General features: G+C 49.5%; 1 protein-coding gene across 3 annotated transcripts in view; it reads right to left on the reverse strand.

Moving 5' to 3' along the window:
- FANCI (FA complementation group I) overlaps positions 1-8,589 on the reverse strand; it is a 36,658-nt gene extending 28,069 nt beyond the window's left edge. For 2 of the 3 annotated variants that reach the window (XM_026648336.1, XM_026648334.1), the window contains exons 1-5: positions 6,610-7,038; positions 5,209-5,281; positions 4,095-4,225; positions 3,473-3,629; positions 435-492 (exon numbers count right to left, since the gene is read on the reverse strand). In XM_026648336.1, coding sequence (XP_026504121.1) covers positions 435-492; positions 3,473-3,629; positions 4,095-4,225; positions 5,209-5,281; positions 6,610-6,711 — 521 coding nt within the window. In that variant the 5' untranslated portion in view covers positions 6,712-7,038. Of the gene's footprint in view, positions 1-434; positions 493-3,472; positions 3,630-4,094; positions 4,226-5,208; positions 5,282-6,609; positions 7,039-8,349 lie in introns of those variants that run through there. The other variant, XM_026648335.1, reaches the window with a different exon arrangement.
- Between the last annotated feature and the right edge of the window lie 18,245 nt (positions 8,590-26,834).

The following is a 26,834-nucleotide window of genomic DNA, read 5'->3' on the forward strand; positions in this document are numbered from 1 at the left end:
TGGCTCTGATTGGCTGCTCTTCTCCTCGTGACAATAAACAGAAAAACCAAAGGGAAAGACCGAAGCACCCCTTGAGGCCAATTCATGCAGCAGTGGTGCAGGTGAGTCACCTACCCTCCAGGCTGGAGAAGTCACCACACTGCCAGCTCTCATAGGGGGTGAGATTTAAAGGAAGTAGAACAGGACAAAGTGGAGGGGATTCTCCAGCCCAGGTTGGGAACTCTGCAAAGCACAATGTAAAGGGCATTATTTGGCCAGTTTGGCTGCAGACTTTTCTTAGAATTGCAGAAGCAGCTGGGGTTCTGGACTGAGGCTAGTGTTTCATTTTATAGCAGGTGGGTAATAGATAGATTTTTTGGTAAAAAGTCCAGATGCTGATTGATGCATAACAATTCTTAAATTAACAAATAGAAATGAAGAGGAGATGTACACACCTGCTGGAGCAGAGGGTATTGATCAACTGCTTTTTAAACTCTCCCCCACTCAGCTCACCTGGAGAAGCAAAAGGCATTTAGAAGCAGATTCCAGTGAAAGGAAGGTGTAGGAGAGAGACCTTAATGTTGATGCAAAAATTATATTAATACAATTATAACTATTTTATTAGGTCATTACAAGCTTGTTTGCTCCTTTACAGAATATTAAGGTATAGCTACAAGTATGTTATAGCCAGAATGTTTGGAAATACAACAATACATGTATTTAGCTAGTTAATTAACAAAACGTTAATGCTAATCAAAGACATTCCAGAAGGTTTCTACTTCTATCTCCCAAGGATAGCAAACATCAAGAAGAAAAACTGTGTAAAACATCCATGTTTTAGGTAGAGGCCTAATCGTAAAAAGGAATGTGGAACCATAAATCTATGGAAGTGTCCATACCAACCCCATTTATTTTAAAAAGGAAAATCTCTACTTGTATTTTTGAAACTCCAGGAAAAACATGTACAGTTGGAAATGTTTTAAACTTTTGTTTATATCTTAAAAGTTGAAATAACAAGCACCTTTGCAAAAGGCATAAATTTGCAAATATGTTAGCTAAATGCAAAGCTTCTAATATCACTGCTACATAAATGGTAAAATGCTTTATGTACCAACATGGAATCTAATTACTTTGCTAGACAAGTGTAACAAGCCATTTAAATATAGAATATTTATGTTAACAGGGAATTAATTAATTGCTTGCAGTGAACATGCAAACCCTCATCCAACTCAGGGAGGCAAGAAAAATCATCCTCCAAAAACTGTTGTGTAGAATTAACAACTTAAGTTAAAGAATTTCTAAAAGTTATTTAACTTTCAAAGACTGTTTTGAGAACAAAACCTTTTTATAGAAAGAACAGGAGCGTTTGCACTTTCTGAAAACAGAATTTACATTTCCTGTCAAACTCTAATAAAACTGAAAGAATATCTCAGAGAATGTACTGAATAAAAAGAAAAAGTTAAAGCTAGCTTTGAAAGTTATCTGATGCTTTCCTGCCAGAAAAACAGAGGCAATTAAAGAAATGTTGCATATTCATTAATAAACTGCATATTCATAAGATGAAGGGGCTCCCAAGGACTACCCAGGAAGGCATGGAGCCAATGAAAGAGTGACAGCAACCCACTTGAAGCTAAACAAGCCCGAAAGGGGTGTGTTTTCCTATAGTGTCATGAAAATAGGAAGGAGAAGGGTATAAAAGACTCTGAAGTGAGCACCCCATACACATACCCTGGGCTAGTTTGTTTAGACAGCAAGCACTCCACAAGTCACAGACAGCTAAGAAAAACAGAGAAGACTCAAGAATAAACCAACCCCAGAAAAACCTCCCCAAAAACCTCATTATTGAGATGAGTTCCTGTCTGCATCCTGTAAAACTTGCCCATACCGGTATTGCCCTGGCCTCTTCTTTTGTCATTCAGTGTTGTACGCATTCTAAAACAATACGCATTTCCTCACCTTTTGGGGGCGAAGCCACTTAAGGCACCTGCTCCCCTACTTGGTGTAAACTTTGCTTGTGCCAATCAGAAACGAACACAAACAGGTTTTGGGCCCCGTCCCCTATGACACTTCTATGATGTCATAGTTGGTACTTTATGGGCTGCCTGCCATGTGCAGGCAGGGAGAGGAGAAAGAAAAACAAATCCTGTGTATCCTGTGTACACCCGTAACCGAGCCTGATCACCTCGAAGCCTCTCTCTCAGCTCACGTGTTTCAAACAGAGTGTCTACGTTTGCCGGTCGTTATGCGTTGGTTTGTATTTGTAAGTATCAGTTATTACTAAATGCTGCATCTTTGTTTATAAATATTGTTAGTAGATATTTTAGTCATTGTGTGTTTTAAGTTTCATTACCTCTATTAGCTAATCAAACGCTGCTCCCTTACCCTTGTAATTATCCCCAATAAAACTTTAAATTGATTAATTTTAGTTGTGTGTGTGTGTGTCTGCAGTTTGCATCGTGACCCATACTCTCCTTGCATCCCTTACCAATATAGTTTATTGCCACGTGCAGTCTGGTAAATAACAGGCCTGCATTTTCTTTCGCCCCTGCGTGCCCATGGCAATCCACACTCATCAAGGATTGATGAGAGAAAGTTAACTAAAACATTGTCAGGGGTTAGATTTAAACTCTTGTACTGACATTTTTGGGATAGGAAAATGCTGCTATCACTTAAATGACTAACTGTTTCTCTGTTAAACACCAGATGGTTAGACCATGTATTTGTGGAGAGGAGATGGGGGCCAATCACTGATAAACGGAGAAATAGTGGAACTTAGCTGGATTTAGATTCTTAATATTCATAATTGACCTGTTTTAAGACAGCTCCTTAAAAGGCTTCTTCTACCTAACTAGTTTAAAAATATTTTGTTTTATTTCAAAAAAGATTTAGTTAAGATTGCTTTCTTTGCCTAATTATAAACTGTTAAGGTTATTATTAATGAGACAGGCTTCTTACCAGACCTTAAATTATTTTGCCCTACATAAACAGTTGTAAGTATCTAATAAGATACTAAAACTGAATTCACAATAGTTTGGAGAAACAATATACTTTGGTGTGACATTACCAAGAGAAGAGTGACCCACCAAAGGCAGGGTTCACGCTCAACAGTGTAATCTGTTAAAAGCTCTCCCCAGAAACATACAGAAGAGATTATAACAGAAATAACCAGTTTATCATTTGTGATGTTTAATATTTTTTCTTTCTCTAATAAAAAAATAGCCCTGGTTAATAATTTGTGATTATTTTGCTTGGTCTTGATCATGGTATCCGCTAAGGTATGCAAAAGACTCCCTGTGACTAAGTAGTGGGACTCACATCCCTGAGCTGGCAGTAAGAGAAACAATTAGTAAGAGCCGGCCTATCATTTCCTGTTTCTTTAAATATTTATAGTAATTTTTAAAATGAAATTACTTGGCATCCAACAATTTAAAACTACCCCTCCCTTTCCACCCCCACAAAGGATTGGGCAGTGAGTGGGAAACGAAGGGATTACCTTTCCCATAAACCAGGCTTTCTTTCGAGGTAGCCAGTGCAGTAAGAACTGTGGAAAACAACTCCAAGGATTTCCCATTAGACAGGCTTCCTCCTTTAATAACATCAACAAACAGAGTGGCCAGTTCAGCCAATGCAGCGCCTGGTAATTGACGAGCCTGATAAAAGATTTTTTTTTAAAAAAGAGCATGAGGAGATGCACTAGAAGACTCCAGACATAAGTACAAGTGATTAAAGGAAAGCAAGTATACTCTCAAGAAGCCAATGAGAACCACATTAAAGACTGCTGGTGCAGCCCAATATTAGTTAGTAGAGGAAGTCACCCTGAAACACAGTGTGTTACACTGGCCATTAGAAATGGGGATAAGTCATGTTGACTAAGTCAAGGGATTGGAGAGTTTGAACTACTTCCAAGTACAAACATCCAACTCTGATAATCACACAGATAACACTTTCCAAACATTAACTAACCTCATCCTGGGTGAGACTCAAGCAGGTGACCCACTCATTTTTCCCAGTAGCCTAATTAATAATTGGAATACACACCTCACAGGTAAAAGGGCACTTCCCCTCCCACCTAGACCCAATAGACCCCATATAAGCCACTCTAAATGAGCACCTACCTCCAGCATCAGCAGCCCTATGATCTCGGACACTATGTCCAACTGCAGGTCCCCCGACTCCACCAGCTGGATACAATGTTTGTAAACCTGGAATCTCCTTAGAACACCATTCTGCTGAGAGCAAGGGGAACCTTATTGAAGGAGGAGAGCGGGGGGAGGAAAAAAAAAGGGAAAGGAAAAAAATGTTACTTAGATTAATATCTTATTAAGTTATAGGAAATGGATCACAAGTGGAAGGACCAGACTTTACCCCCATTCATCTATCTGATAAAACCAGAAGAAAATAGGAACAGCTAGAATCAAAGATCTGAAATTCTTCTCTTACCCATCCTGTTACTGCTTGTGACACTCAGGCAGATTTTCCAGGGGCGGGAAATGCAGATTTTAAAAGGGGCCAGCTTGACAGTTCACCAATTCAGCAGGCCAGCTCAGATTCTGATCACATCCTATTAGAGGCTCCCTAAACTAGGGCTACTCTTAAAGAACTTAGCTAATTCCTGAGTGCATTTGTGGTATCTGAGAAAACTTAGGTTAGACCAGGGATCGGCAACCTTTGGCCAGCTCCTGGCAGACCGGGACGGTTTGTTTACCTGCAGCATCTACAGGTTCAGCTGATCGCAGCTCCCACTGGCTGCGGTTCGCTGTCCCGGGCCAATGGGGGCTGCGGGAAGAGGCGCAGGCCGAGGAATGTGCTGGCCACCCTTCCTGCAGCCCCCATTGGCCTGGGACGGCAAACCGCGGCCAGTGGGAGTTGCGATCGGCTGAACCTGCAGACGCTGCAGGTAAACAAACCGTCCCGGCCTGCCAGCGGCTTTCCCTGGCGGGCCGCGGGCAAAAGGTTGCCGATCCCTGGGTTAGACCTATTTCCCCTTCCCCAATACAGGTGTAACATTGCCACATTCAATTGATCCCAAGGTCAGGAAGCCTGACTGCTTGGATTTAGATAGAATCACAGAGAGAGATGATCAGCATTTTACCTGAAAACCTACTTCTTCCACGATATCTAGAAGACCTAGTTCAGTTGCCCACTTACCTACTTATCTATATGGGCAAGCCAAGAGCCTTCTGAAAGTAAGTCATCCAGAGGTCAATGAAACCCAAGTTGTCCCATTACCTTTGAAGATTCCCCTCAGCAGTACAGCAGTCTCCTTTCCCTTCACAGCCTGCCTCGTAATAAGGTCATCAAGCTGCAACCAGAAGGAAACAGCTGTAAGATACCAGTTGCTTATTTCCACACTTCCAACATTTACATTTGCAGGTTCACCCCATCCCCTTCTAGGAAAAGCACTGCCTGTCCAGGAACTAATTCCACAACAAAATGGCTGGGACTCACATAGCTATTATCCTTCACCTGAACACCTTGCCATATTGTTATAGTGCACCATGACTGACAGCAATGTCAGACATTTCTCCATCCCTATCAAGTGGATAAACCTAACTACAACCCTCCTAATAGCATTACATTGATCTGTAGCCTATCAGAGAACATATCAAGGCACAAGGCAGTCCTAAATCAGTTCCCAATCTGGGTACACCATAGAACAGGGTGGGCAAACTTTTTGGCCCAAGGACCACATCTGGGTGGGGAAATTGTATGCAGGGCCATGAATGTAGGGCTGGGGCAGGGGGTTGGAGTGCGGAGTGTGGGAGGGAGTGCGGTGTGCAGGAAGAGTCTCAGGGCAAGGGGATGGGGTGAAGGAGAGGGCTCAGGGTAGGGGACTCAAGGCAGGGGGTTAGGGGGCTCAGGGCAGGGGTGCAGGAGAGGTTCGGGGTGCGGGTTCCGGCCCAGCACTGCTTACCTTGAGCGGCTCCAGGGTGGCAGCGGCGCACAGCAGGGCTAAGGCAGGCTTCCTGCCTGCCCTGGTCCCATGCCACTCCCAGAAGTGGCCAACATGTCCAGCAGTGGCTCCTGGGGGTGGGGTGGGGTGGGGTAGGGCAGCCGGCTCCACTGCGCGGTGCCCTCGCCTGTGGGTACCAGCCCCAAAGTTCCCATTGGCCACGGTTCCCCGTTCCCGGCCAATGGGAGCTGTAGGGGGCGGTGCCTGCAGGCGAAGGCAGCGCTCAGAGCCATCTGCCCCCTACCACCACCACGGGCCGCAGGGATGTGGTGCAGACCGCTTCCGGGAGTGGCATGGGGCCAGGGCAGGCAGGGACCCTGCCTTAGCCCCACTGCGCCACGGGACTGGCAACCCCGCGGGCTGGATTGAAAGCCCTGGCCAGCCGGATTCGACCCGCGAGCCGTAGTTTTCCCTCCCCTGCCATAGAACATATACCACAGCTCCAATCCATTCCAAGTTCTTCTTTAGCCTTTGGAAACTCAGTACACAGCCAGAACTATTCATTCAGAGTACCATCTTATAGTTATTTTTTTCACCTCAAATGTCCAGTGAATTGGTAGGGGCACACTTTTACAAAATCTTCAAATGAAGGAAAATTCTAGCAGCCATTTTCTCCTGCTACAGCCCATGCACAGAATCCAAGTAAAGCCTCAAATGTTCAGAAATATGCAACTCACCTCACTGTCCTTCAGGTTTTGCAGACATTCCTGAAGTCTGTCTAGTGCATCTTCTGCTGCTGCTAGAGATAAGATTTTCTGGTCCATTGTAGCTCGTGTCATTAGACTTTGCAGCACAGTCACACATTGAATGTGCTCTGGAAAATGACAGCAGCATTAGCACTTGGGGAATAATACAGGAAACCACCTAGTACTTCCCCACAATAAACCTGTGCAGAAAAATATTATTCAAGAGGATTTTCAAGGAATAACTCCCCGCATACATCAATTCTCCACTACAACACAATTCGATTTTATAATGAGTCTTTTACAGAAATGTCTCTCAATGTACAAGTTAAAACAATGGAAACATCACAGCAATGGCATATGAGAGAAAGGATGGGAATCAGGGCCGGCGCTTCCACTAGGTGACCCTAGGTGGTCGCCTAGGGCGGCAGGATGTGGGGGGCGGCATTTCGCCGCCCTCTGCGGAATTTCAGCGGCGAGGGGCTTCTTCCGCTCCGGGTCTTTGGCGGAAATTCGGCGGCGGGTCCTTCACTCGCTCCAGGACCCGCCGCCGAAGTGCCCCGAAGACCCGGAGTGGAAGGACCCCCGCTGCCGAGAACGCAGCTTCAGAGTAGGAGCTGCCGCCAATTACTGTGGAGGAGCGCTGCCACCAAGGGCGGCAAAAACCTTGGCGCCGCTCCTGATGGGAATCATAACTAGGAAATGGCACTGGTCAACAACTAACCAACTATAGGCAGCACCAAAGAGGTATGGGGAGAAATCACTGAAGCAGAATTGTAACCAGACACAGAATGTTAGTGTAGTACCAACCAAGCATCCCGCTAACATAAGTCATTAAAAGTACAGCAGCATTCTCAGTTAGGACATTCTGTCTGGTATAGGGCATTCTATCAGAGTTTCACCCCTTAACAGTCTGTTTTTTAATTGGCTGGCCATCACATCTCTGGCCTGAAAGTTCAAAAGGATGTGGAATGACGAGCAATTGAACAGAAAAGACAACACAAAGCAGCACAGGACTGGCCTCACAAAAATGCAGAGATTCAAAGCTTTATTCCAGATAGAGCTGTCATCACCTCTGAAACAACCAGAAGATCCACATTAGGAAGCACTCAGCACAAAGGGGGAAGAGAGGGCTTTCATTTTCATTATTTTTAATTATAATTATCAGGAGGGATCTTTGCTCCATACGAACCCAGCTGCCCAATCTCTGAGAAACATCTGCAATGTCAGTGAAGAATGACATTTCAGATGCAGAATTAGCAGATACATACAGTTCGCTACTGACAATAAAACACGACACAGCCCCTATGGTGAAGGAACAAAAACCTCTCTTCCCAGGCAAACATTCCCGGGGATAATAAAGGACAAAGCAACACAGAAACTTGTGGGCAGACCTCTCAGTGGCCCGTGACACCAGATAAATAACACACCCAACCCTAGTTCAGGGAGACAAGTGGGGGGAGAGGAGGAAGACACCGAAGCTGGAGTTTTTCATACGTTTGCAAGTTTGTTTGTTTTTAAGCCATCCCACACTGGGCTCTAGGCACCACTGGGCTCTAGGCACCACTGGGCTCTAGGCACCCCCCCCCCCCCCCGCCCCCCCCGTAACTCCCTGTTGCAGCCCCACAAGCCCCCACAGCCAGCAGCCACCGCAGCCGCCTCTCACCCTGCCCTCCCTCCAGGCACTTCCCATCCTAGTCCCGTCCCCCCATGACCCCGGGGGGTCGTTCTCACCCCCGAGCCCGCTTCCGCAATCCGCTCTCGTCGCATGCCCGCTCGGGCCCCGACTCCGAAACTCCCGCCGAGAACTCCGTATCCGTTACCCCTGGCAACAGATCCCGCCTCCCCGTGCTCACTTCCGTTACCCATGCCAACAGAGCCCGCCCTCAAAGCCATATGCCAGCCCCGCCCATCGGAGAGAGGGCCGGGACCCGGATGCGCTAGGGCGCGTGGGTAATACAACTCCCTGAGAGGCCCTCCGCGGGTTCGAATCTCCCCTTGTCCGCGGCGCGGGGCAGCTGCCGATGAAGATGGCGCGAGCAGGGGGGCGCTCAGCGACCACCGCCCCGGGGCTCCGGCACACGGAACCCAGCCCGGGCTGGCGGCGGCTGTGTCTCATTTACCCGCCCCCCCCCGAACTCGAAGGCCAGCTAGGGCGGTCACCCCCTTTGTCTGGGGCGCTCTGCTGCCGGCCAGGAGTTTCCACTGGAGCGCAGGCACCGCCCCGAGCCCACCCTTGGCCAAAAAGGGGGGGGGGGGTCAGCGATGCCAGCCCCACGCCGCGAGGGAGGCAGGGCTTGGGCAAGCGGCTCGGGCCGGCCCCTGGGTGGGGGAAGCGGGGGGGGCTCTCGCAGCAGGAGGGGGAGGTCCCATTTTCCCTGTGGGGGTGGGTCACCCGGGCAACCACCCCCGCAGCACCATGGTCAAGGGGTGCCATGTGGCAGCACAGAGGTACCTGCTGCCGGTGTGGAGTCAGAAGCTGCTCGTGGCTAGCAGGGGAGTGCCACGTGTGTGTGTGTGTGGGGGGGGAGACACACACCCAGATTTCTCCCTGGTGAAGGAACATTGTGGGAGGGAGGTGAGCGGTTCCCTACAGATACTGCTCCCCGCTCCCCCCACGTTCCTCTGCAACCTCTGTGAGGTGGGCATCAGGAGCTGCTGCTCCCCTGTCCTCCCTTATGCAGCCCCGGTGGGGATAGTGACCTGGATGCAGGGAACCCTGACTTCGCTCCTCACTCCCCTCCTCACAGCCCCCTGGGGTGCACAGAGGAGCAGTGTTCAAGGGGGGGAGCAGTAAAGCCAGCTGCTCCATGCACCCAAATCAGTTTCCCCACTTGGGTGCAGGAGGGGGTTGCAGGAGTTAGGGGTACAGGGGCTACCGTGCAGAGGCTAGGAGCCCATGGGGGCCAGAGGCAACAGGAGGGGATGCCATGCCCATGGGGGCCAGGGGCACTAAAATACAAGTTTGCCCAGGGCGCCATGGCTCCATGGTCACCCTATGCAAAACCCTCTCAGCGGAGAGGCCAAGGACTGAAGGGGCCATAGAGGCTGAGCTAAGGAGTGGCGGGGCAGTGGAAAGGGGTGCCATCCCTATTCAGTGGGTCAACAGAAGACTCTTCCTTTAGGGCCCTAAATCCAGCACCTTTCGCCAGCATGGAATTCAACTGAAAAAAGTCTCCCAGATGAACTTTCAGTAATAAAACAGAGGAGGCTATTTCAGTGCTTCCCTACACAGACCCCAAATCCTCCTCGCTTCTTGGGGGGGGGTGACAGGGGTCACACACATGTCCACCTCCCTGGATACATTATCGCGCCCCATGTCTTAATAAGAATCGAACAATCCTGCTCTCCGAGTGGCCCCAGCCAATAACAGCTCCCTGGGTTCCACTCATTGCTGGGTTTCCCCTTTGAGGCTTTCCTAGCAGGGCCTGAAATGCTCTCCCAGACTCATCCTCTGAAAGTCAGGCTCCCCAGAGCTTGTTTTTCATGCATTTTTCCCCACCTTCACCACATTTACATGCATTTCAACATCTGCTCTCAATTGGGCTTTCGTAGAACAGACACTGACAAATAAACCCCCTCTTTTATCCTCGGGGGCAATGGAGCACTTTGAATTTCAGGAACATAGAACCACTTTGAATCCAGTTAGATTTGAAATGTGTTAGGATTCTCATCCTGAGATTTTTTGGAACCATTAACTCATTTCACATTATTCAGTGCTTACTAGATTGAAGAAGTGATGAAATTACTGGCTGGAGTTATATGTAATGTTGTTGTAGCCGTGTTGGTCCCAGGATATTAGACAAACAGGGTGGGTGAGGTAATATCTTTTATTGGACCAACTTCTGTTAGTGAGAGAGACAAGCTTCTTGAATGGTCACTTAGAATAGGTGCTAACTCAGGGATCGGCAACCTTTGGCACGCGGCCCGTCAGGGTAAGCCCCTGGCGGGCCGGGGCAGTTTGTTTACCTGCAGTGTCCGCAGGTTTGGCTGATCACGGCTCACCGCTCCAGGCAAATGGGGGTTGCGGGAAGAGGTGGCCCGCGCCGCTTCCCGCAGCCCCCATTGGCCTGGAGCAGTAAACCGCGGCCAGTGGGAGCCGCGATCATCCGAACCTGCGGACGCTGCAGGTAAACAAACTGGCCCGGCCCGCCAGGGACTTACCCTGACAGGCTGCGTGCCAAAGGTTGCCGATCCCTGTGCTAACTACTTTTGCTAAACGGTTTGATCTTGTATTTAGTTGTGACATTCTAAGTACTTTTCCCAGACCTCAAGAAGAGCTCCATGTAGGTCAAAAGCTTGTCTCTTACCAACAGAAGCTGGTCGAATAAAATATTTTACCTCACCCACTTTGTCTCTCTCTAATATCCTGGAACGGACACAGCTACAACAACATTGATAGAATTAGACTTACTGTAAGTTGCAGTATGCAGTAGTACCAAAGCAGTAACAACAACCATAAAGCGTAGGGGGCTGGTACCATCAAATACTGTATTGTTTTTGATGAGGCTATTTCTGCAAGTGCTGTCAGCATGCACAAGGAAACGTGTCTCCTACCGCATCCTTGTGGAGCTTTTGCAAGCACGTCACGAATCACTAAGCAGGCAGAAATGCCTTTTACAGACATCTCTATGGAGCTTTTAACAGACGTCTCTATGGAGCCCATGAGATAAGAAGAGGGAAGAAGAGGATGTGGTCTGGAGGGGGAAAGAAATAACTAGGAAATGCATCCGACAAAAGGAGTCACACACAACACACACACACTTTCTTTGTATTTTCTCAAGCGCTTTTACCCCTGGGGATCATCAACACTTTCCCTTTCCCAGAAAAATTGTTAAATACAAACTTAAAATATCATTCTCCTCTTACCTTTTTGCTGGGCATGGTCCTAATACCAGCTGAGACTTCGTGTGTGCAACTCACCTCCATCCTTGCACGTCATTGTGGGATCTGCAGGTGACAGGGCATCATGGACAGGTTCTGAAAACAGGAGAAGGCCTTTAATGGGCTGCTGGCCCTGCTGAACCCTCCTTGTCTAGTGAGGTGGCAGCCTGCAGGATGCAGTGGGGTTTCTACTCAGGACAGGGAAGCTATGTATATTTTTATTTGGTAACTTCTGCTTTTGTGTCCTAAGATTCAGCAGGAGTTTTTTCTGCTTTGTCAGGTCACCTCCTGGAGGGAACACCGACAGGGCACTGACACTTCTATTATGACAACCAAGACACTAGCCTCATTCCTTCCAGGGAAGAAAAGGTTGCCTCAGTGTTCTGTGGAGAAGATGCAGCACAGGCTGTTCCTTGGCAGGGCATTAGCAATTATTGTGGCCCCACATATTTGGCACCTTTCATAAATGGTTCCATTTCTAGCAAATGGGCTCCTGTCATGGGTGCACAGGGTCAGTGCTCTGGAACAGCTCTCAATCAAACCCAGGCAGGACCCTCAGTATGACACACCTCCGGGCACACACTCACTAGGATAAGCCTCCTTGGCTTCAGCGCCTCCTGGGATTGATCTCAGAGCTTTCAGCTACCCTGTTCCATGCCAGGAGCCTCCTGCAGTGAGTCTACCTGAATAGGACGCCTGGGGAAGCCTTACACGTCCCAAAGGAGCCATGCCCCCCAACTTCTGCAGTCAGCACCGTCTCTCAGCCAGTGTTGTAAAACAGAAGGGTTTATTAGTTGTCTGGAACACAGCGTAGAAAAGTTCTTTGTTAGATATAATTTTCTGGTTTCTGTGCTAAGTCCACCTGGCTTTCCACCTTCCCCCTCCCCCCCAGGCACCTTCCAAGACCCAATCCAGTAGAGTGTCCTGTTTCCAACAGCCCACCTTCAGTCACATCCTATTGCCCCTCCTCCATCCTTTATTGTGTTTCCCGAGCAAAACTGGTCACCTGGCCTCCACCTCTCTCTTTGTTCTCCAACTCGTTGTAGCCAACTGGCTTCTTGCAGAGGGTGGGTCCCCCAACCATCAGTTGCTAATTTACGAAATGTCTGGTCATTGTCTGGGCACAGGAAGCTAGACAACAGACACATCTGGTCCCCTAGGGTTCACTGCAAAGATCAAACACCATTATCCCACCACCTAGTTAATTGTGCAACACATAGGGGAAACTGGGGCACACAGTATTCATACAAAACATTAAGAAAATCCCCCCACTTCATAGAATCATAGAAGATTAGGGTTGGAAGAGACCTCAGGAGATCACCTAGTCCGACCCCCTGCTCAAAGCAGGACCAACACCAACTAAATCAATTCACACCTAGCTCTGTTTTGTTCTGAAACAGATTTCTCAAGCTGGGAGATACTGACAATGAGAAACCACATGCTCTGCATTGTAATTTCTTTGCAGTGAATTGCTATGCAACCTTGCCAATTTGCTTTAAACATTATAGGGTGGCAAAAGCCATTGTACCTCTATGATCTCTATGCCACAGGAAAAGCAAGTCATCACAAGGGAGTTTGTTGCTGACCTGTAACTTTCTTTTATGTGTCTTGAAATCTATTACAGTTCCAAACTAAACAACACTGCTCATAATGTAGGCCCTACAGATAAACAAAGCTGTAGTGATGTGTGCATTCTGATTCAGTTTTAATAAGAGTAATTTGAATAAATGTGAGACATGTATGAATGGTCAGGATGTTACAGAGATGAAAACTGTATGTTGGGTCACCCTGAAGAGTCTATTAATCCCTGTTCAGGCTGAACAGAAGTGCAGATGCCTTCCAATCTGCTCCTTTCCCCGACAGCCCCAAGCTGGCTGCCACATAAGCATACATGCCACAACATGCATCGCTTGGTACTAACAGTGTGTCATTGTGTCCTCATGCAACATCCCAGTGCAACATCCAACCTACAGTAATTGTGAAGACTCTGTAAAGACCCCACAAGCTGGTGTCTCAAGCTGAGAGAGGGACCCTGGAGGACCAGGACAGTCCCCTGATCTTTGGGCCAGAGCACCAACGTACATAAGCCTGATTAATAACATTAGGTTCACCCTGGAACCCTGACTGGCTGTAGTCCTGCTGTGTAGAAGTGATCTGGGACCTGTTCCCTTAATGAGAAGGATTTGTGTCTGGTAACAGATCGTTACAGTGCAGTGGATCCCAGAGGCAGATTCCTTCTCCAAAGTGACTCCTGTATAATTCGGGTAGTTCTCATCTCCAAAAATGAGCAGATCTGGGGTCAGGAAGAAACTATATCGACGGCACTGTAAGATCTTTAGGTGGGCATGGTGGCGAGGCAGGAGGTCCTCTTTCTCTGGTGCTTTGAGCTGGGACCTTCCATCAGGATCAGGTGGATGTAACCATCACAATCATTTTCCTGCAATACAAAGTACTGGGATTGATTCCTTTGAATGGAGGGGAAGCAGGAGGTGAGGAGGCTGGACTTGATGAAAAACAAGCCACAAAAGCTTTTCTTTTCTCTCTATCCAGTCCTTCCTGCCTCTGCTCCTCTCAGCTGTTTCGTGGCAGCTGCAGCCGGCAGAGGGCACTGTAGCACTGAGCTACTTTTCTGAAACAATGGAACTCTTAAAGAGAAGGCTGATAAAAGCACAGAGTTGCAGTGGTGCCAGGGCTTCTGCCTTTCCCTGACTCAATCTGCCAGCGACCCTCAACTCCTGCATGAGCCCTAAGCCAGGGAAGATATCATTGTAGGCAGGTGGTGTATTTAACCTTCGACTCCCAAGATACTGTATATACCCTACCCACCCAGGGGGGAAACAGGCCCAAGTCCCTATCAAGGATTTTATACACCTGCCTGAAAACAAGGAAGGGGAGGGCAGTGAAGCTACTGCTCAGACATGGCTTTGGCTGCTCCAGGAGAGATTCACATGGATTTTGTACCATCAGAAAGCAGCAAAGTTTGGCTAAAGTAAAAACCTCAGTTCAGCCTCCTGTGATTAGATATTTGTTACTCTAATACTTTACCCACATGGGTTGTGAATGAGCAATTGGCATCTCTTCACCAGCATTAACAGCCAGGTGACAAAAACCAACCCAGTTATTCTTTCATATTAACCGAAAGACTCATGGTCGAGTCATTTAAGTTCAAATGTGACTGGCTTTAAAATGGTTCTTATCCAATGGGAAATCCTCTCTAGTTTCTGGGGATCACAGAGCAATCAAAAAGCTGTTGTTCTTGTAGGGCCTACACATAAGCCAGACTTTGTCCTCCTCTTTGTGGGTCCACGTAGGCCTGGTCTACACTACGGGATTAATTCGGATTTAGCAGTGTTAATTCGAATTAACCCTTCACCCGTCCACACAACAGAGCCATTTAGTTCGAATTAAAGGGCGCTTTAAATCGATTTCTGTACTCCACCTCGATGAGCGGAGTAGCGCCAAAATCGATTTTGTTAATTCGAATTAGGGTTAGTGTGGCCGCCACCACCGAATTAATGTGGTTAAAATTAATGGGGTAGTGTGGCCGCACACCACCGAATTAATGTGGTTAAAAACCGAATTAATGTGCTTAGTGTGGCCGCGCACAATCGAATTTATACAACCTGTTTCCCAAATTCGAATTATCTAAATTCGGATTAATCCCGTAGTGTAGACATACCCTTAGGTTGCCACCTCTTCCAGATTTCTTGAGACTGTTCTGATTTTGAAAGGTTTCTCTTACAAGTTGCAGGATGTTATTTCTAAAAAAAACCCCTAATTTAAATGTCGTTAATAAATCAACATCAATCTATAAGGGAGGAAAACTGTTGCATGTGACAGGCAGTATTGTCACAACATTGCAATGTGATGGCATCGTGATGTGACACAGGACAAGTCTCCAAACGTGGAAGCAGCAGAATTTCTCTAGCAGACATTTTCCCTAGAGCTGTGTCTGAGCTTACCTGTCCAAGTTCTTGGGGCAGAGTGCTCAGACATATATGCTGCCAGCCCCTACTGGTCATGTGCTGACATTGGGCCTGACCCTGTACTACTGAAATCCATCAGTAGTTACCATCAACATCAGTGAGCACAGGATCAAGCCCATTGGTACTAATACTGATTCACAAAACAGTCAGCAAACCGATGGAGTTGTGTCCATTCCATGAAGCCCAGGTGAGAGGCAGCATTACCACAGGGGAAGGGAGTTTTATTAGACAAGAGGAAAACTAAAAATAGGCAGGGAAAGGAACGTTATCTCTATAGAATCATGGGGCTAGACTTGTGACTCAGACCATGCACCAATACAAGGAAGTAAGAACTCCCCCCTGAAGGGAATCCTGGAGGGCTTTCTCCCTAACCAGGGAGAATCCCTGTCCATTGCAGGGAATCCCAGGGGCTCTGCCTATTAGGGAAATCATTTCTAAAGCCTGCTCCCCAACAGGAAGCCAGGTCCTGTACAGAGATAAATTCTCCAGGGGAGGAGAACCTCTTGCAAAGAGCAAAGTCCCAGCTGGGGACAGCAAGCCACACAAACACTGGTATTGCCTGTGTAGCACAGTAGACACCAGGCCAGGTCCAAGGATAGTGGGACTATATGGGGCCACTCACATTGCTACAGAAACCCCCTGTGTGGATCAGCTATGGGCCTGACTGTCACCAGTCAGGGGTGGGCACACAAGCCACCCACAAGAAGGTGCTTTGAAGTAGCTGGGCAGGTCCCACATTGCCCAGATGGCTCCTCTGGAGAAAGAAGTGCCCATGGATTGCCCTCTGTGGGTACCATACAGGAACCTTCTGCTATGGTTGAATGGTGCAGACACATGGAGAGGCCAGAGTAAGGAAGTGTGGAGCTGAGGTGCTGACCCTGCACAAAGTGCTCATTCATGATTCAGGGACTTCTGGAAGCCCTCCTGGGCCCCCGATGCTCTGCACCAGCTGCACTTTCTCTTCTGAGTCTCTCCTCACGTGTGGCTGGGATCAGAGTTTGTGTAAACTCCTTAAGCAATAGGAGACAAGGGGCAGCTTTTGTTGCGTGAGGGAGTTTAACCTGTGTTTAAGTAGCTGGGATTTAGCTGAATGATCGGTACACAGAGCAAACACAGAGTTAGGGCTTTCGTAAGCCCTGCGTTAATCAGGGACAGGAGCCACTGAAAAGAGCAGTGTTGAAGGGGGGTTGACTTCACATACCTCAGGGGTCCTCAGCAGGCAGGGATCCGGATGGGTAACACTCAGGACTCCTGGCAGAGTCTGCTTCACAACGTGTGGCCTGCCCCGTTATCCCCAAAGGATTCCAGGCATGGTGCAGCTGAGAGCACTTGACTGTTGCCCTCTGGGTCTGATAGCGCCCCAACACCCCTTCCTTCAAGATAGTTCCCTGCACCAACCCCTGAGGAACAATCTCTGTTTTTGGGTGCTTAGCAGACAAGGATTTTAAATGAGATTTCCTGGCTGTCCTTGTGCTTCACTATAACTGTAGAGATAGCATCCAGATTTTCCTGTGGGAAAGCACAGGCCCCTGCCATTTGAACTAAAGGAGAATCTCCATTACTTGTTAGCATTATAGGGCCTATGACACACAGCACAGCTCTGACTCCAGCCAGGAGCAGGCAAGGGTGCAACATACACACCAGGCCACATATTACAATGGATTCCAAATCTCTAGCACCTTTCATCTGAAGATCACACTGTGTTTTAGAAGCTTTAATTAAAACCTCAGTCTTGACCCAACAGAGGTGGGCATGTCGGTGTTACTGTCCCCATTTCACATATGGGGAAACTGAGGCACAGAGCAGGGACATGACTTGTCCAAGATCACACTGCAAGTCACTGGCAGAGCCAGGAGGAGAATCTATGAGTGAGAGACTCCTAATACCCAAGCACTGATTACTACACAACCCGCCTTCTCCTGTGAAAAATTTCATAGCATCCCCACCATCCACATGCTCTCTCTCCATAACACACATGCACACACACTTTCTAAACATTGTTTTGGGCCAAATCTGGGTCACAAAGGAACACTCCCTTCCTGGACACATTGACAATGACTGGCTGGAGGTGTTCATGTCCCCTGCACACTTGGATGAGGTGGAGAGGCCATTTGTTAACAGAGCTGCTTTTGGGCTCCAGGACGGAGAACCTCAAGCTTTCATTTAAAACAATCCTTTTCCTTGAGACAAGCTTTGAAAATGTATCTATCAATAAACTGACAGCTAAGAGTGATTGGAACATACCGCCTGGCTGCATGCTACAGCAGAGGCTGAGGGACCCACCGATCCACACGCACATGCACTTCTCAGGGGAAATGAGCCGTGGAATCTGAGGAGCATCCCAGAGGATCTTCTCCCTGCCCTTCCCCACAATTCTCCACCCAGCCCTGTGATCATCATGGGCAGAAACTGGTTCTGTTTGGAGGCAGACAACTAACCATTGTTTCTAACCAGCCCCAACATGCCTTGGACGGCTCTGCTCATGTTCAGAGTGCTGCAAGGGGAACTCCCCTCTTGTACCCCCATCGTTGTCAATAGCTCACATGGGTGAGGCACCTTCCTAGTCCCTGCTCCCCAAGAGCAGGAGAGGTGAAGGGCCGAGCTGCTGCTGCACTGAGTGGGAATCCTGTATTGACTGCAGCCCAGCCTCAGCCCAGAATCTATAGAGCTAGTACCGGCAGGGAGCCTGGAGTCCTGTTCCTCTACCCAACAGCTCACTCCCCAACATAGCTACAGAAGTGCTGCAACAGCCAGGAGAGACCTGCCTCAAGGACCATCCATTAGGACCACTTGGTCTCTCTTGTCTGCTATTCCAAGGAGACCGTGGCCCTTCCCGCCATCTCCCTCTACATCCAGTGGCAGATTGTCTTTTCTTTCCCTCCTCACTTCTCCCACTGCTCTGTGCTTCCACTCAGCACAGCCTCAAACCTCTTAGGAACCACAGCCTCCCAGCATCTCTGAGGAAGGAAGGTTGTGTGGGAGCGAGGAGACTTGGGGCCAATTGCTAGCTCTGCCACAGCGTCACTGAGCAACCATGGGCAAGTCACATGATCTCACTGGGCCTCAGCTCCCAGAGCGGGATCCCGACCCAGCTCCCAACCTGCATGAGGCTCAGGTACTATAGCGACGATCGCCACAGAAGAGCCAATAAATACAAGATCTTTGCAATTCTAGGGCTCCTGTGGCCTCCTCCGTTCTGCTGCTTCTCAGGGATTCCCAGAGAGAGAAGGCTTCCCAGCCACCCCAGCTGCAGGAAGGAGCCCGGTGTTCGCTCGTGTAGCCGCTAGTGATAATTGCACTTGCTCCCAGGCAGAACAATGCTCGTTTTATCATCAACAGTTTCTCCATTCTGACAACCTGCTTGTGAGGGGCTCTGACGGATTCACAGACAAAACAGCCGCTGGCACCATCGATTGCAAACGGGTCACCCAACCGACCACAATGGGCCCATTGTATTGGAGATGGACACCGCTCAGTGGGCAGGACGGTGCATCTGGAAGGTGCTTTTCACGGGTCCTGTTAAAGTCAAGAGGGAAACGCACACCCTTTAAAGCAGGAGAGGTTCCCAGGGATCTGGAACCTTCCCAGACAGTCTCCATTGTGACTGGATCTGGGGAAGCCAACACCTTAGGGAACCCTCCCTGAAGATGGGTGAACATGCACCTCTTTGGCTGGGCTTCCCAGAGCAGATGTCATTCCCAGCACTAGCAATATCCCTTAGCATCGGGCATCATCCTGCTAGCTGGGCTGAGCTGCAGGTGAGAGAGGAGTAGGGGATGCTCCAGACATTTTAGTGTAGGCAAGGTGTAGCATTAGAGCCTACAATGGGAACTGTGCACCAGCAGATGCCGAAGTTTCAAATCCCTGGATGGTGGAGTATTAAACTGTAATGATTTTGGCAGAAGCCCATTCCTCCCCACCTCTCCCCAGGCCTGCCCCCATCCCTAGTCATATGTCTCCTTCCTTCCTCCTTCCCAGCAGGGTTTCAATTCCGTTTGCAGTGCAACGATATGGAATTCAAATCCTGAAATCCCAGCAGTGTTACAAAACATGCCTTGTGTAAAACCCTTCATTCCTGCACCAGCCACTTAGCCAGAGCTCCCCTCAGAAACCGCCTTCAGAATAAGAGCCTCGCTAAGATCGAGTGGTTCTCAATGGGCCCTTGTATTCACTTACCTTGTTCCCAAGGATGAAGTGTCCTTCAAGGGGAAGTTAGGCCCTCCTCTTATTAAAGAGAGAAAAGATTTTGTCCACAGCAGCACTAGCTGTGAAAGGACCTGGAGATATGGAAAGATGCAGAGTCCTTAGCACGAATTAATACAAAGCTGGCTAGCAACCCAAGGAGAAGGCTTCCATCTTTGTTAGCACTCACCCACTGGCTAACAGAACCCTCTGACTGGGTGCCAGGGCTTTGAGTTCGGTGTTCAAGTGCGACCATCATACCATTCTCACGTCAGCTGGGGGAGGGGGGAAGAGCCCGAGGGATGCCCAGTGATCACTGAAATCAAGTCCCCCATATAAAAGGCTGATTTGGCAAGAGTCCTCACGTTCAGCTCTGGGAATTATGTGGGAAAGAGAGGTCAGGTGGGAGATCTCTGAGCTCCATTGGAATTTCATCCTCAGAAATCTCCTGGCTATGGAGCAGAGACTGAGGAACTGCCAATAGGACATGACCATATGTAAGGGGTCTGTTGCCCCTTACTAACACTCAGTGGGGGTGTTTTGGTTGGCTAGCTCCCAGCACTAAAAGGGGAGGGGTCGATGGGAAATCAGGACCCTGAGACTGACAGTCCCCAGGAACAATGGCGAGAGGCCAATGCTCCAGATCAGCCTGATTGACAGGGTGGGCAGGCTAATCAGCATGACAGGAGGCCAGGGTGGGTCCCGTCCTCTGTGTGAGTTGGAATTGCCTGGGTCAGATTGAGTGGGGCCAAGCTAAGGAGAAAGCAGGGGCCCAAGCTGAGCTGGAGAGCAGAACCGGGCCAGATCCAGAGGGGCCAGAGGCGCAGCCACAGAGCCAGAGACGCAGCCCAGGGAGAGCAGATCCGGTGGTGGGAGCAGAGCTGCAGCCACAGAGCCAGGTGTGGTGAGCAAGTGGGGCCAGCCAAAGGGGGACCTTGGGCAAAGGGCCCAGCGCAGAAAGACACCCCCAGCCAAGGGCCCTTGCAGGCCAGACCGGGAGGGGGACCTTAACCTGACGGGGGGCTGACGCTGGGAGGAAGGGTCCCACCACTCAAAGCCCGGAGGTGTGTGGCCACCACCATTGCAAGTGTCCAACCCGCAGCATACCTGCAGCACAGCCAGGGCCTGAGAAGGAAATCTGGGACCTACAAGGAACAGACTGCGAAGTGCCCTGATGTCCAGAGACACTGTTTGTGATGTTCCCTGCCACAGAGCGGGGTGATGTGCTTTCCTTTAACCTTTCCCATTTTTCCTTATTCTTTTCTTTAGATTAATTGTTAATTAAACAACTTGTATTTGCTTTAAATTGTATGGAATAATCAGTGGGTCAGGGAGGTGCCCAGTGCAGAGAGGGTACCCCGGAGTGGGGACACCCTAGCCCCTATCCTAGGTGACCACAGCAGGGTTGGGGGTTGAGCCCCCCAGGAATCCTGGGCTCAGCCTTGTTGGGGTTACGAGGACTCTGCCAGACAGGAGAGTGGAAGGGGAGCCCTCAAGCGCAGGGAGGCCTCTGGGTAAAGGGAGTGGGAGCGAGGACTCAGATCCTTTCACTAGCCCACTTCACCGGGGTAGTGCAGAAGCCAGGAAAGTTCCCCACAATAGCGGGACCATTCCCCCGCTTACACATAGCAGGCTGGAATTCAGTCAACTCCAGAATGCATCCTACAGCTTTTGACATGGGCCAGAAACATTATGGGCATGTTAGTGAACTGTCCTTGGGAAAGTCCATTTTGGAGTGAGGGTCAAACCAGAATCAGCCTCATTTTACAGTAAGATCTTGGTGGGTCTTGGAGTTCTTGGTCAATGTAGCTGGCTGGTGAGTCTAACAACACAAGAAAAAGGAGGGCCCACCCCATCACAGCTTAAAACTGAAGCTTGGTGCATGGGAGAGGGAACCCACTGCAGCCCAAATACACAAGAAACCAGGAGGCCCTTTTAGAAGTGAACAAGTCCGAGAGGGTTACCTTTGTCCAACTGAACACAGGGGATGAAGAGGCGCCATTGTCCAGCCTACCCTGGGCCCAAAGCCTCCCTGAAGTCAGCTGAGTTACCCAAGCAAGGAGTCTGGGCCCTTCCCTCTTCATATTTCTACACATTTAGAAGAGGTTCCAAAGTCCTTTTTTTAGTGGATTGATTTCAGGTTCCAAAGGTTACTACTAAGAGCCTTCACCTGAGATCCCCAGGTACAAGTTGGTCCCTGGGGCAGAGTGTAATGACCTTGGTGATCTCTCTTTACTCAGTTGCAGTTAGATGGCCTCCTGTGGGGAATGTTACCGTCTTGCCTTTGGCAATGAACATCATTAAAGGCTGCCTCTATTCCAAGTCTATAGTTGTGTCACAGAGGCATTGTGCACCAAGACTGGGATGTTTGGTAATTACGAACTCGGTGCTGACTCTGTAATGCTCCATAGCGAGGGGGAAGGGTTGCAGCCACAGTTCATTCTCTACGTTTGCATCAGCGTAATTTACAAATTCTAACCACATTTTAATTTAAAAAAAGAAACAAACACCACAGAACAGCTGTGTATTGCTCATCCTCACTGGCAGACACACAGCGGCCCAGCCAAGGCCTCAGGGTGGGATAGTCGGGGAGTGGGGGTGATGTCGGTGAGGTGCATTGGCAGAGCTGTGCATGTGGGAACCCGTGCTGGACCAGCCAGGGGTGTGCAGGTCGGGGTGGAGGAGCAGTAGAGCTGTGTGGGGTGGGCTGCCCAGGACCTCCATGCACTCTGCCTAGTTCTGTTCCCTGGGGCCAGCTCCTCACGCTTTCCTGACCAAATTCACTCACAAATTCTAACAGCTAATGCATCTGTGACCCCAAGGGCAGGGCTTGGGAACAACCTGGTGATTGCCTTTATCCCTGAGCACCAGGGTGGGAGCAGGGATGAGCCAGAGCATGGAGGACAGAGACATACCCAGGGCCCTGCCCTCTCTCCATCCCTCCCACCCAGCCCCCTTAGCCTCCATTCAGTGATCGCTGCCATGGACCCATGTCTCGCTGCATTAGAGGACACAGAGGGAGTTTTTGCAGGAGCGGGGAGTGGCACTCTGCCCACTTCCTCTGCCCCCCACTCTCCTTTCCACCCTGCCGAACGCTAATGAGCAAGGCCCAGTTACACAATAAGAAGCTTTTATACTTCACTAATCGGCCCAAGATCCCACTGGCTCCCACCTCTCTCCGCCCCCCTCCCCCGCCAGCCAAGAGGCCACTTGCTTTCCCCCTCCCACTCCTCGTCTGCCTTTTGTATTTTTTAATGGGATCTCTTGCCTGTTTTGAGCGGACTTAATTAAAAAGCCGCTGTGAGTGATGCCTTGTGACGGCCTAATCCCAACCCGGTGACTCTACAAAGCTTTCGCCTGGGTTTCCCCCGCTCCACTCCGGCCCTGCTCACTCCCTCGCTGTCTGTGTCAGGTCTCCGCTCCAGTGCCCCCCAACTGCACACGCTGACCCCTCCAGGACGGTTTGGCTTCTCGCGGCCCGGTAAGTATTCGGGACTCTCCGGCTGAGGCTCGTAGTAACAGAGATGTGAAACCAGGCCCCCTACCTGCTCCCGGGGGCCAGCCCAGGATCATTTCCTATTGGGCAGAACCAGTTCTCCAGGGCTTAGTCCAATAGTTTGAAATGCCCTGAGCAAGACGGCTCCCCTTCCTTCCCTTCCCAGCCTGCTAGACAACGGGCAGGGGGAAACCACTGTAATGGACTGAGTGGCTTTGACCTAAACAGCTCTAGAGAGACTGGCTTCACTCACAGGAGGGACTGGGGGTCCTACAGGATGGAGAGCCCCATGCAGGGCTGCTGCCAGCCTGCCAGTCTCCCTGCTGCAGCAGAAGCTGCTCAAAGGAGCGTGGCGGAGACCTTTGTGTTTGCAGCTCATCCTCCCTGTTGTGAGTTGTCAAACAGCCACCTTTAGTGGCTGCCCATCTGGGCTGCTCACTAGTGCTTGAGTTACCTGCAGCTGCTCGTGGGAGCTGTGGGAACAGGGCATTTGGATTCTGAGGAGAGAAGGTCTGTTTGTCCATTCAGAACTCTCCCTGCTGGTTCTGCCCAGCCCATATGATCGCTTCAGTAACACCACCTCTGGTCCCGCTGTGGAAATGGATCTGACTTTCCAAAGAGGACTTGAATGGCAAGTCAAGCAGAAACATCAACCCACCTCCGGGAGAAAACAGGGAGCTGGGCAACAGGCATAATGAAAGGAGTTCTACTGTCTGTGGGTGGAAGTTGATCAAGGAGAATTATTTTGTCTGATGCATTCAAACAGGATCCTTCACAGCTAGGATTTGGGCAATAAGAGGGAACAGATGCATCTGCCTGTCAGAGAATTGAGGAACCTCTACCTGAAAGAGTGGATCATGTGTGGAAGAGATGCTCTGTTGTTTTGCTGTCCAATGGTTTGAGGTCCAAGCACAGAGCTGAGTGCAGGGCTCAGGACGGGAATAGCAGGGGGTTCTGTAGTTCAGGATCCAAGTGCATTGGCAGCACTGTGTAGGGTACCCCAGGACTGAAATACCTGCTTGTCAATAGGGGATGAAATGATTCCTAGACAGAGGGGCAAGTTCATCTCCCAGTTATACTTGTGCAGCCCCAGCGAAGTCAGGAAGTAGGTCCATAGTTTGGAAAGCACTCTGGGTCCTTTGGGATGAAGAGCTTGATAGAAAGAACGTATTGTTGCTCTTCATAAAACTTCAGACAGGTCTGGGGAGCTGCTCTCACATCAAAAGCATGAACTCAATATATTGCCTCAGTTTACAATAGGGGGTTCTGTGCATTTCTCTTCATGTCCCTGCAAAGACTCTTGCGGACCAGCTGTAACACTTGTATTAGAGAACGGGGAGCCATGGAGTCAAGTAGAGAATTAGAAGTGGGAAGGCACCTTCCTGGGAATTGACCAACCCTACTAGGCAACGCTGGCAGCACAAGACATTAGACTGGCCATCCTAGAAAGACTCTTCTAGCTTTATGGAGGTACCACAGAGCTGCGTGAAACCTCCATCAGAAACCTATCTGGGACTATCTGACCGTCTTCTTAGCGTATGCACAATGTAGCTCAGGTGGCACGTAACCAGGATTCATCACCAAATTTGGTCCGCTGATTATATCATTAGCTTCCCCAGCCCAGGCCGGGTACTGACAGGGAGCAAGACATGAATGCTGATCTATGCCTCCAGTCTGACCTTCATCAGGTGCCTCTGGCTTAGAGTATTCCACAGCCAAAGTGACTCTCACCAGATCCTTTATGGACTGATTGCCAGACAGAATTCTCAGCTGGCTCTGTGCACTGGTACCAGCCATGCTGCATGAAATCCTTCCATCTGCTTCCTGACCACAATGGAACTAGGTGTTTCTGTCTTCCATGAATGAACAAGATGGAACCTGACCGAGTGAGCTCATGGGGTCTGTGGTGATGCCCACTGGGACCTCCTTATTGCTCAGAACACAGTTTGCCAAAACCCCAGATAGGAGCTGTGAGTCCTCAGCATCCCTGAAAAATCAGTCCCAAGGAGTCTGAATAAAGACACCCAAATTCCAAGGCTACTTTGGCAAACGTTAACCTTAATATTTATAAAACCGCTTGAGTTCCATGGACAGAAGGTGGCATTAATTATTATCTGAATTAAGTGAAGGGGGGAGGTGGGCATCTGATGGCAAATCCCATTTACATCCCATCTCCAGACAAAGTCTTCACCCCTTCTCCTGTAGAGCTGGAGAGCAGGTGGGGTGAGTTCAGGCCAGGGCACAGCTTCCTGGCTGTTATCCAGGGCAGGTGTTGAGGCTGGGGAAAGCTTTAGAAATGCTTCCCCAGCTAGTGTTAATGTGGGATTCTTCCTTGTCTCTTTCAGTGTCCTGTGGACGATAAGGAAGCAGCATGTCTGCAATAGTGAGTACTTCCATTGTTCAGCTCTGCGTTGTCCCCTCCCCTGCACTAACCGGGAACTCGGGCCAAGAATGGGCCACTGCTCTCCGTTCACTCACAGAGCTGGGGAAAGCCAGCTGAGCTGTAAACATTCCTTATCCACAGTGCCAGGCCCAGGTGATGTGCACAACAATCTGACTCCCCAGTTTCTCAGCCAGCTAGGTGGAGGGATCTCAGGTTGGCAGTCAGGTTGGATCAGCATTGATGTTAATGGGCACACACACACAAACTGATGCTGTTCTGAATGGTCAGGGCAGTGATCTAGTGGCTTGCCATGCAGGTCTTTACACAGTGTTCACTGCACCAATCGTGGCTGAATCCCAAGCTCACGCAATAGAAGCTATGGGAATCATAGAATCACAGAATATCAGGGTTGGAAGGGACCTCAGGGGGTCATCTAGTCCAATCCCCTTTTCAAAGCAGGACCAATCCCCAACTAAATCAACCCAGCCAGGGCTTTGTCAAGCCTGACCTTAAAAACCTCTAAGGAAGGAGATTCCACCACCTCCCTAGGTAACCCATTCCAGTGCTTCACCACCCTCCTAGTGAAAAAGTTTTTCCTAATATCCAATCTGAACCTCCCCCACTGCAACTTAAGACCATTACTCCTTGTTCTATCATCTCCTACCACTGAGAACAGTCTAGATCCATGCTCTTTGGAACCCTCTTTCAGGTAGTTGAAAGCAGCTATCAAATTCCGCCTCATTCTTCTCTTCTGCAGACTAAACAATCCCAGTTCCCTCAGCCTCTCCTCATAAGTCATGTGCTCCAGCCCCCTAATCATTTTTGTTGCCCTCCGCTGGACTCTTTCCAATTTTTCCACATCCTTCTTGTAGTGTGGGGCCCAAAACTGGACACAGTATACCAGATGAGGCCTCACCAATGTCGAATAGAGGGGAATGATCACATCCCTCAATCTGCTGGCAATGCCCCTACTTATCTTAGTGCAGTGGGGTGCAACATCTAGCAGGCTGGAAAAGTCCCACTGGCTGGCATCCTGCTGCAGTGACTGAATCAGATCCACTGTGTGAGAAAACGCTGTCTGCCTAGGTGCCTTCCAGGCCCATTTCTTCTCCTACTTTACAGCCTACAGCTCCAGCCATCAGGAAGCTCAATTCCTTCCCCCACTTCCCTCCAGCCCTAATCACTTCTCCCATCCTCCTCTCCCCCACACTTCCTGAGTGTCACCAGCACCTTCTGTTTCTCAAGCTAACAGTCAGGCCCCCACCCCCGTTCTCCATAGAGCTGGAAG

Source organism: Terrapene carolina, unplaced genomic scaffold (assembly GCF_002925995.2).
Source record: "Terrapene carolina triunguis isolate 2854851 unplaced genomic scaffold, T_m_triunguis-2.0 Scaffold67, whole genome shotgun sequence".
Lineage (NCBI taxonomy): Eukaryota > Metazoa > Chordata > Testudines > Emydidae > Terrapene > Terrapene triunguis.